General features: G+C 41.2%; 1 protein-coding gene across 7 annotated transcripts in view; it reads right to left on the bottom strand.

Moving 5' to 3' along the window:
* The window catches only part of Dscam3 (Down syndrome cell adhesion molecule 3), a 99,577-nt gene that overhangs the window by 15,619 nt on the left and 72,063 nt on the right, over positions 1-11,895 (bottom strand). For all 7 annotated transcript variants that reach the window (XR_013257750.1, XM_077411492.1, XM_077411487.1 and 4 more), the window contains exons 3-5: positions 9,500-9,686; positions 9,133-9,275; positions 2,357-2,521 (exon numbers count right to left, since the gene is read on the bottom strand). Coding sequence is in view for 6 of the 7 variants with exons in the window: in XM_077411492.1 (XP_077267618.1) it covers positions 2,357-2,521; positions 9,133-9,275; positions 9,500-9,686 (495 nt within the window). In the remaining variant the exon portion in view is untranslated. The remainder of the gene's footprint in view (positions 1-2,356; positions 2,522-9,132; positions 9,276-9,499; positions 9,687-11,895) is intronic.

The following is an 11,895-nucleotide window of genomic DNA, read 5'->3' as shown; positions in this document are numbered from 1 at the left end:
CGGGTGTACCATCGGGCGTGAAATTTTCAATTTGGCTCAACCATCGGACAGCCATCGCGCAGCCCGGTCTACCGACTTGCTAAAGCTGTCTGACTATCTCGGATTGACCTGCCAGAAATCTTTTTTTCATCACGCTCGGAACATTATTCGGATTTTCGCGCGCCGCTATCGCTTGCAAAGAATAATTAATAATGTCGGCGGAATATTTTCGCCAAAGGTAGATTTCCTGTAGCAATCTTCGATATATTACTCGAAGAGTGAAAAGTTACGAAGTCACTACGAATGCACCCTTTTATTTCAGTTATTCTAAATTCTTCATTATTTTTTTTTTATATAAGTCTGTTATTTTTCATTGATTATTTCAAGGTAAAAGAACTATATATAAAATAGTTTTATTTTCCAAATTTAAACGAGGGCGCTTATACGTACAAAATGTCGAGCATTTATTTTAATTAAAACTGTACTCTAAAAATTATACTAAATTTTATTAGAGTACACGAGGTATATTCCCTCTTATTCCGAATAATACGATTCTAATGATGATATGTCCCCGGATCTGCGCAAGATGTATTCATCACGAATAGGAACGGATTCCGAGTGGTTCTCCTTCCTACGATGTCTAACAAGAACTATTGTCGTTGATTCGATATCGTTATAGTGTGCGTGAGTCAATGATAGAAACGTCATGTTCTTCCCGCAATGTACAACCGGAATTTCATGTCCTCGAATCTGTGCGATATCCGCGACGTTATACATGATAGTTATAGCAAAGATCAATAAGCGTATACCATACGAGTACCATATCTCTTTTCTTAAATGAAAAGTTATATCTTTATTTTCTATCATTTTTTTGTGAATCAGATATTTTCTACAAATTCTATGTTACAGTAGGGAAATAAATGCCGAACAAATGTTCGAGTTTAAGAATGCTAATTTTAGAATAGATAGATCGACATGCTAAACATTAATTTTGTTTTGTTTTGTTGAGTGGCATTAATTAATTCCGTTGCAATGTGAGAAGAAGAGAAAAAGAAAAAAAATTTTCTTCCGGTATCGACAGAAGATGGTATCTTCGTTTCGGGGGACAGCTATTGTATCAATTCGGCTTCGTCACGAGGACGTCTATATGTGCGTATACGCCTGACACTTCATTCCTCTCTATCTTCCGACACTGGCGCGACGTCGGTTGACTGACGGCGGAATCGACGACGTCGTCTTCGGATAAAGATAACGGACTGTTCTCGCGACGGCGCGCGTCCGCACTTCGCACGCGTGCGGCGATAACCGCGGGAGAGCACACACACACACACACACACACACACACACACACGCACACACGTCGACGTATATACGGCGCCGGGAGACACGTAACCGCACCCCCGGCCGGATGTGCAGATGGTGCTTTCGTATATATGCGGACGACGCAATGTTAGCCGCCTAGTTACGAAACAAACGTATCAAGCCCCGACATGACGCGATGCTTCCCACGATATTCCAACGGCACACGCGTACGTACAGTTATACGCGCACACCGCTACCGGTTACGTGCAACCGAGCGGCATAAATATGTATGGGACATGAATGCTTGAGCGTGTACAGGACGATCTAAATCGCCGAGTTAGCGCACGTACGTGTGTAGCCCGAGTGGTACGTGTGCGAGTATATATGTGTGCGAATCTGATGTGGGCTCGCGCGCATACCGGATGCTCATCCAAAAGAGATCAAGCATTTTGCACACACACACTCTCTCTCTCTCTTTCTCTCTGTATGTCACTCGCTCCGCTAACGGTCATAATTGCGTTAATTTAATTTTTTTCGAGTTATGTGCCCTTTTCTTGTGAAATTTACCGAATTCATAAAAATTGCAATAATCCCTTAAGTAATGCAACTCTTATGGATTATAAATTATTGTGTATGAGGGATTATGAGCGACGAGGGGGTGTGAATTGCACTTCGGATATATCCTTTTACCTCTTCATTTATATGCGTTTATCCTGAACGTGTGTGCGATTCCCTATCAGCTTTTTTTTATTCTCTCTAAACCACGGCGAACGCATTGACACGTTTACGTTCGTAAACTAATTTCGACACGCAAACCTCACATCCACTCGCATCTCTGTGCATATCGATAAAAAACTAATGGCTCGGCGTTGAATTAGTTAATTCGAATTTGTTTTTCTCGACAATATGTTCAAAGCGAAAAATTAACGACGGACACGTGATACGCATGGTATTCCGAGTGCGTTGTCGATACTTGAACATAAGAGCTAATCTCGAGAAAGTTTAGCGTCAACGCGCGCTACGCCTTATTAGATCAAGTAAAATAGCAAATATCTCGAGACGCGCGGTTACTCACCGGTGTCTGTGTTTCCAGGTAAGAGAATGGCATCGTCACGAAACCAGGAGGTTACAGTGAGATGTTCCTTAACATCTTCCCGAGCTGTACAAGACAACACTGCGTTGCATCCTTCCATGACGGGTTGTCTGTTTACCCTGACGTCGTATCCGGGTACCGTCAATACTGCAATGTAAGTAACACATGAAATTGTTCAAACAATACATTTAATTTAATAGAATTAATTACTACAAGAAATTTACATGTATGCGAAACATCTCTCAAAATTTCTAAACAATTAGTCAATTTATAAGAAAAAAAGTGCGATTTAATCTTGATATTCCTCTATCAAATCTTTTTGAAACTAAGCTTTCGAGCTGCTAATAGATATAACAGTTTATTCCTCATAATTTTAAATGAAATGCAAAACCGTATAGTTTTTTAAATTTAATTATTGAGATATAGCTCAATAATCTGAAAATTAGGAATATTGTACCATTACCGTCAGTTTTCGATAAGGAAAATTGATTTAACATTGATTGAAGAGGATCTGCGAGTCATATCAATTACATTTGATGCGAGATATTCTCTCTGTAATAAAATTCTGTTATATTCGTATATGACAGAAAGTCGGAGAAAAAGGGTAGGAAAACTAAAGCGGCCCGAAGTGACATAGCGTTGAAAGCGGAAGATGGATGATTATTAAGAAGTTACCACAGAGAGGCAGAAAGTGGAAAATAAGACATAGGGAAGCAGAAGCATGCATAATGAACGATCAAACTTATTTCAAGTCCATGGACAATGGCTGCGTTGTAATGCGATTCACTCCTCTTATTCCGTTACACGTTAATTTACGAGCGTAAAATTTCAAGCACCGGAATGAATCGCCTGTATTAGCAAGAGGTGATATATCAAAAATGTATGAAAAATATTTTATATTCCTATATACGTGTATATAAGAAAACATTTTATTAAGTTCGTTTTTCGACGGTGATAGACGGAAGAATTTTTGACCGCTATATGTAACATCCAATCAATTTGTCTTCCGCGATCAATCAAATTGTCTTACGTATCTTATTCGATACAATTGCGAACTTCATTTGCGGTTAAGACACAAGATGCTGAGGTACGAGACGAGCTCTCTCTCCAAATCTAATCACCCTCAATCTAAGTACACACTCATACATCAATATGTATAACAGTGATGCTGGGAACAGCGCTCAGGTCGCATATTCCATTCTCCGGAGACACACCTGCTCGCGCGTGTACACACGTATTCTATTCACATACGCTTGGCTATAATGAATGTTGGCACAAAGTGTGCGATTAATTTCCTGCATTTGCATCTTTAGTTATATTAACCGTGTAATCGCTTAAGTGAGTACGGTAACTCAAAACGCATTATTACGTCTCCATCGCCCTCGTTATTCTATTAGTGTATATCTTTCAATTTAAAAGACACATGCATGACCGCCACTTTTAATACCGCCGCATGCTCAATACACTCTACATTATGATACGTTTACAAAAAATGAATATGTCTTACATTATATTATTCAGTTATCATGAAAAATACTTTTGGGCCGCATCGGCCCAAACACGTGACCAATTCCCAAGATCTACGTGCCGCTAAGGTTGCTGAAAAATTCACGTTTTTCAAGTGCCGTCGAGACACCCCCTGGATTCGTTCGTAAACATTCGTGTCGAAGTAACGCGCGCGATTTCCTCGAAAGCTCGCGAAGTAGGTATAGAGGGAGCGAGGCAGCAGGACGGAGGGGAAGGTGAAGGGAGAGCTTAAAAAGCTCGGCGAACGGAGCCAAGGAATGTGCACCGGGAAGAAGACGCGAAACGAGAAAAGCCATAGAGAGGTTGTGAATCGGAGGAACTGCCGTTCGCCTAGTGACGAGACGGGTCGTGTCGTTCCACCCTTCTCGCCGTCCGGGGCGTCGGAAATTGGGGGCTTCTCGGATGGTGTCCCAACGCCAGGCGCCCTACCTTCCCCTCCTTTTGGTTAGACCCCTCGGTTTGTGTGAATCGGAAGATGGAGGAAAGGGTAGGACGGGACCGCAGGTATGCGGGAAGGGGACATGGTATACGTGACGGTAAAATTGAGATGCGCCAGTGAGAGGATACGAGAGAAATAGCGCAGGGGGGCACGAGTAAACGAGCGAGCGAAAGGGAGAGAGAGATAGAGAGAGAGAGAGAGATAGAGAGAGATAGAACGGGGTGAAATGAAATGTGCAAATAAAGCCAATATGCGCGGATCTCCAGCCAGGCGGGCAACGATATTTCCACGAATTCCTAGAAATCGTTGAAATTAACTTTCCTCCACTCTTCACGGACGGATTCGTCCTTCCCCCCTCCCTCGATCCCTTCCCTCGTCTCCCTTGTGTGAGATCGCTCACACCGGATCTCCGATACCGCGCGCTCTGCGCGCTTACCGCCCATTACGCGCTGATGCGGCGTGAAAATGTGCCGTGCACACCGTGGCGTATCGATGCATCGCCGCAACGAGCGTGTTTTGCTAAACCCTTGTGCTTGTACAGGGTTCTCTCTGAAGAGACGGTAGATTTTTTAAATCGAATTTTCCGAGGATGGATTTTACGCCGGGACGGGACAGATATATTGCCACTTATATCGCAACCAGCCAAGGACCGGTTAGAAAACGACGTAAATACACATTAGATAGTCGAATAGATAGAGAAGACTATAAAAACGAATAAACTTATCTAAATTCTTTGTTTCGCTGGAAATTGCATTGGCCATTGCAATTAAGCTGATCGATTAAGATAATTGTTTAATTACCTTAATTTAAAGTCCCGCGCGCGTATTTTGATAAGTTTCGTATCTTATCGTCGTGCCGCGAGATATTTCTTGTGTACATTCCTCTTAGGAACGTAAAACGTGCTTTGTGCGTGATTAAAACCGTCGACCGTTTTGCTGGAATTACACATATACAAGCATTTGTCGTCCGAAAGGGTGGACCTTTTTCTGCAATGCCCAAGACCATTTCTCGAGAACTAGTGGCGGGTTGTTAATGTGGTTACGTTCTTTTTCTAGTCGCGCACTTTCCCGTTGATAAAATGAAGAAAATAAAGAAGAATAAGAGCGGTACGCTAGAGAATCGTCCGTCTGCGGAAACGGGTGATCTCTCACCGTGCGGTGGGCAATAATTCTTTCCTATAACATCCATACTCGGCACGTGTATGGAGAAATACGGTTTCGTCGCGTAACACGGCCGAATAAATATCCAGTATACCTACAATGTTCAAGGGATTAGAATGTACGATACGATGCAGTGCGCGCGCGATTGTTTAATTCCTTATGCACGCATGCACGTGCGCAACGCCCATCGCGCTTCGCGGCACGTTCATACTAACATTTCTCTCCAATTTAAATATATATTTTTAATCAATGAAACGAATTTATAATTTAATATAACCTTTTAGTTTTTAATTAAGTGCCAATTTGCATTTATCGCATGAATAATAATATGGAACGATTATTTATTCATGTTTCCATGGTTAAATTCGTCGAGATACTTTATTTTGCCGACGTTAAATACCCCTCGAGCTATTTTTCGCTACGGGAAAATCGCGCGGGAAAGCATGTGAAATATAAGATTCCACGACCGTTACGTACGGTTCTCGTACGCCTTCCGTAATGAAATCATTTGAAAAAAAATTAAGATTAAACGGGAGCAGCTCTTGGCGAGCGACGATTATTCTCCCCCGCTAAAGGTTAAACCAACGCGATACACCCCCTTTTAAATTTTTAAAACGCGACAGCTCTTTCAGACATTATTCTCCGTACTACCGGGACCGCTGACGGTATAACGTAGGATAATGAATATTCCCACATCGCTGTGTTCTCTATTCGATCCTTCGGGAGTGTTCTTCTCGCCCGAAGAGAACGAAGACTGGACATGTTGATACCGAATTCTCAAGCTCGTCGGGAAACGCAATCCTTACAAAAGGGAATTTCGACAATGACTCTATCTCCCTCCCTTGCAGAATAAGTTCTTTGGCGAGCACGTGGGGACGGCCGATGTCATTTTAGATAAGTGAACCGTTTCTTTTTGGCTCGCTCGTTTCGGAAGAAGCACCGCTAGAAGATCCTTTTGGCCGATGTTCTCGCGTATAGAAGGAAATAAAGTGAAACGAGAAGTTCTCCGGGGATCTTTGTTAGATAACTTGCATGTTGCGTTAATGAATGCGCGTCGTACGATTACATGCGAATAGTTTATTAATTTCTAACTGCTCTATCTTCTAACTATTATTATGCTAAATCATGGCGCGCTATCGTCATACACACTTGCTATTACCATTTCAGATTTTTCTGATACAATAAACTCGTCATATATTAATTCGTCAGTATATTACATTTGATTTAAATATTTAGTTAAACTTCATTTTTTACTCACATCGGAAAAATTGATAATTATATAGTGTTCATAGTTAGGAAGAGTTTTTTCTTCTTCACCTTTTGATATTAATGAAAAAAAAAAGAGAGAAGTTGTATCAGCGGTAAAATAATTTTGAATTTATTAATTTTTGTTATTCTCGAAGAAACGAGATTCATTGGAAAAACAATTCCGATTTATGCTTGAAAGCAGACCTTCATATATCATTTTGGAACCATATTAAGCTTGTTTTCGCGAAAAGCACGAGCAGAATGACTTGATTATTTATGCCTATACTCCGGGGCGGACTGTGAACTTTTAACGAAAGCGTTCGTTGGTGGGAGTAGATAGAAGCTTTATATATCGGCGGACGGTTCGCGCGGGACAAGGACAGCGCGGCAAAGAGGTATCGATTGGGACGTTCTTTCATCGTCCAGTGACTTTGGGGAAAGTTTCCGAAACCACTAGCGGCGAAGCGAATTTTTCTTCCCGTTTTAGACGAATCATCCTGATAAACTTTCCGACGAAAGTTTTCCGACGGCTGGAGCGCGCATTCCATGTCGCTTCACGTGAAGCGGCTTTGAAAGGAGAGACAGCCGTCTTTGGACCGGCGTCAAAGAGTATTTGGATTCTCGCAATTTCTTCGAATTTGTATGCACCGTGATATGCGACAAGGGTGCCAGTTTTGTTACAAACGAGCGCAAAGTATATTGAAATACTCGGTGAAACACATTGTTTGACATGCGGGATTCTTGACCGGGTTTTATATAAGATTATCGATATTTCGCGCAAGAATGTCGTATGTGTGTCACGAGACGACTTCATTCTTTTGCCTTAACTGACGACAGGCAGATCCAAAACGTGTTTTAAAAATAGTAATTTGGCTTGAATTTTTTACGTTAAACTTTTTTCTTGCGGTTTACATAGTAGCAGTCATTTTTGCAAAATCGACGACACTTTTGCCTTTACTTGAAGGGTTAAAAACACGTCACGAAAAAGCCGTTGAGAAAGCAAGCAACCTAAGTGCAACGTAAGCTTAGAGCTTCGCGAAAGCGATCAATGTTTACCCATTTAAAAGGTTACATGCACCGGTTAAAAAGCGAATAAGCACATCGCTTTTTTTGCAGTCAGTAAATATTATACATTTATTATTTCGCGATTTTTTATTTATTCGATTTATCTTTTGTTTTTATCATCAAAACAATATTTGAAAGACTGCTATAAAAAACGTAAATATCATTTAAATAATATTACGCAAAAATCAGTTACGAGTTACACTAATTTTTTTATATTTTTTTTGCGATCTTATTTCCAGGAAAATATTTTTATAATTAATATATGAATTATAGCGTCAAAGTGTTGTGACTTCGATTTTATGATATATTGATAGATCCTACATTAAATATTTTTCTACCTATATATAATTGACAGAGTAAATGAAAGTTTCAAAAAATAAAAGTCAACATCATATCTAATTTCATATATTTGATTGCAATGCAATTCTCCAACACGTCACATATCATAGTTATAATATGCCAGAGTGTCCTAAAATAGCCCTTTTTTATAATTTTTATAACTTTTTTATAACTCGCAAATTTCTGAAAATTTTAACGTGACAGAGCAATTTGGTAAACGAGGTCGTATTCAGTGTTCAAAAACTACGGGAAACGAGAGATTATCTTCCTTCTTGTGCATTTTTTGGTTGAACAGTGTTATTACCGGTATACTCGATAGTCATTCGGATCAAAAGTAAATGAAAACGAAAGAAGAATTCTTTTCCATTGGATTCGTACAGTATGTATGGCGGATGCTGGCGAATTCAGCGCGGCCGCCGCCAGTAGTAATGATCGGCTTAGAATCAGCCATTTAAATGATGGCTCACGTAGCTCCGCCCGGACAAAGTTTTGTCTCTCCACGGGTCTTTCGGAACGGCGAAGACTCGCCCACGTACTCGAATCGAACTTCCTCCGATACAATTTAACGGCTTTCAACCGTTTCCCCATCGGTATTTACTTGGATAGCGCGAAGCCTCTCGGTTGAAAATGCGAGGTGTTGGCTCCGCACTCGCAGTAGCACTCCGACGTAATGGGATGTTCGGTACTGCCAGTCCGTTATTGCAACGAATCTCGTATGTGGCGAATGACGTTTCTTCGATAAATAATGGTTATCGTGTGTATCGGCGACATTGGCGGACTGTCGATCCACACGGTAGCGTGGCATGGTAGTTTGAATCTTATTCGCGCGACCACATTTTCCACTTAGAGTCGGCAAGCCATTTCCGCCGGTATATATGATAAAACATTTTGAAATCTTTTGACCGGATGAGTTTCCACGTAAGTCTACAAGACTATGCTTTCACTTTCGGAAGGGATAAGACGTGGATAAGACGACTTACCAGCGCGGAGAGTGACCTCGCGTGAAAGTACGGTCCCGACGGAGCTGGTCGCTCGGCATCTGTATCGGGCATTGTGAACCTCGGCTCTGAAATCCTGAGCCAGGAACGGCGGAAAGTATAGCGTACCGTTGCCCAGAAGTTGCCTGAAATAATATGAAAGGAGCTCTGTGTTGATTCGCATATAAGGGACCGCCAGAAAAAGAGACGCGTAGATCCGCGAGAAAAGTATATAGGTAAAGTAAAACTAACGGTTTTATTTAAACGAATAGTGTCTTGACAAATTTATGCAAAAGTGACCCATGACCACGAACGTGATCGGTCGAAGCGGTTGGACATTCAGAAACGTGATTTACGAAACGTGATTTACCTGAGCCCCGGAACTGCTGTAACCGATCTCTGATCCGGGCTGGTAATCCACGTGACATGCGGCGTCGGGCTGCCGTGTGCGGAACAGCCTAATTGGGAGCCCGTGGTATTTGAAAAGACTAGGGTGCTCGGCGGCTCCAGGATGAAGACCGGGCCCTGCTGACCGAGCGCAAATTTCACGCTGCACCCTGAAAATGAAAGGCGTATTCGCTCATTTTAACATTGTAACGCCGGTTTTGTTGCGGCGCGGCGGTCTCTTAACGATCGCGTCGTGCGGTCAATGAGAAGCGGTTAAGCGCGATTAATTTAGCTCGACTAACTTATATTGTCTTTCGTCCACTTAATTTTTATCAAGTACACCGATGAGAAATCACGTGGCTCTTAACTAGGTGGCGGTTAAAATTTCAACAACGCTGAATTAACGAATGATGAGATGGATCCGTTAAAATACGAATTGATTTTATGATTTTACGCGATTATGACTGGAGTATTCTATAGAACATTATCGCTGTTTTACAGCGTATGCAATTTAACAAATAAAATTGTATCCAAGTGCTTGTTATACGTTGTATCGTATAACTATTTAGAAATCAATATTTTCCTCTCTTTTCTTCGCGTGGCGGGGCCGCCTGAGGTCAAGCGATAGCTCCGATCTGGATTTGCCCGTGGATTAAACTCGATGTTGAAACGATTATTCGATTTGTTGGTTGGTAAGCGCCGCGGATAGAATTTTATCTTTTGTCTCGTTGAAGCGCGCGGAACGACCTGATTCGCGAAGCCGGTCTAAACCCCACGACGTATACATTGTTCGCAACCGTGAAACCGGAGAAATCAATTCCACTAAGCCGAATTCGACCTAGATTTCGAATCGATTCGGGACCATGCTCGCTTCGGGATTAAATGCACGCTGGAGCGAACGGTCGCATCACTGCCCGATAGCATCTACCAAATATTTCAGTCGAAATCCCCGGATTAAGAAGCAGCGTACGCGAGCTTCTATAATCCGTTCTCGAACGTTGAAAGCTACGTTTACATATAATGCAGGTTTTCCTCGATATATCCAAGTAAAATAAACGCCTGTTGACAGACCATCGGTTATTTGGAAAACAAAACGCTTCGCCGAGAATATGATGTTCGCTGATGTTGTCATTGTACTAGTTGAACAAGACGAGTATATTTGTTTTGTTTTTATACAAAGCGAATCTACGGAGAGATGCGGAAAAGTTGCGGAGGTTGGACTGTTGAAATAAGCAATGTTGCACGATTAGGAGATGATCGAAGGATACGTAGCGCGGGACAAAGTGCCGCGACGGGTACAGCGATCAAAGAGATTGATTTTCGTTGCGAGTCGGGAATAGGAACAGAAATAATTCATGGAATGAATTATTTAGACCGGCGCGACCTAAGGGGCAACGCGGTTTAAAATACGATTGACGTGGTTTGGATTCTGATGTATCTATGCAACTGAGAAAGAGGTCGAAATTAAATTACTGCAAAACAGTAGAGTTTCGTCAAATGGAAATGGAGTATTTAGAAATAAAGTCGGAAGAGTTATTTTGCATATAACATCTAAAAATATAATCTTTTGTATCACTGTTTCAGAACTTTTATTCCGTAAAAATTTGCAAAGTTTCTCTTGATTTCTGACTATTTCTATACTATACGAGCGATGAAAGAGAGAGAAGTTCTTTAATTTCAAACTTTCATATAGATCAATCAAAAACGTACAGAAAGGAAAAAACATGCTTTGAAATAGTTAACTGTAGATACTCTGGTAAGTAAAAATAAATAGAAAGATTTATTTTGTTTGTATTAAATATATAAACACAGTTAAAATCGTTATTTTTGAATTATTTTGTTCCATTTTCTTTAATACTTGACATGATAGCAAAATTCTAAGATTAGAGTCGATTTCAACTCATTGAATTACTTCAGATATCACTATATAGTCTCAAGTAAACTCTAACATTTGCTAGTTCATGTTATGAAATATTAATCTGTATCCTTATTACCTAAATCTATATTTTTCTCATCGTCTTCTATCTCTCTGAAATAAATAAATTTAATTACTTTAGCTAATATTAGAGAATTTTGAATGGAAGGACAAAGTCAAAAATTTTCCTCCGTTCATCCTCTTTATACCGGACTGCGCCAGAATGCATAAATTCTTGCACGTTGTCAAGAAGGACGGCGGGCACGTAGCCACGTGTTTGCTTGCCTTTCAAAGAGCAAAAGCCGAACAGCACTCCACATCGTCGTTTCCGCACGCGCGTCTGTATGCGCGCGTGCTCGCGCACATTTATTTGCGCGTTCATTCTTTTCGAATAACGCACGAATCGTCGCGCGTACATATATACGGTTGTTGCATTTAATGCTACCCTTCTCAACGCGGAATCA

Source organism: Temnothorax americanus, unplaced genomic scaffold (assembly GCF_048541705.1).
Source record: "Temnothorax americanus isolate GAGA-0224 unplaced genomic scaffold, ASM4854170v1 Scaffold3, whole genome shotgun sequence".
Classification (NCBI taxonomy): domain Eukaryota; kingdom Metazoa; phylum Arthropoda; class Insecta; order Hymenoptera; family Formicidae; genus Temnothorax; species Temnothorax americanus.
This window is presented reverse-complemented; position numbering and strand designations above follow the sequence as displayed.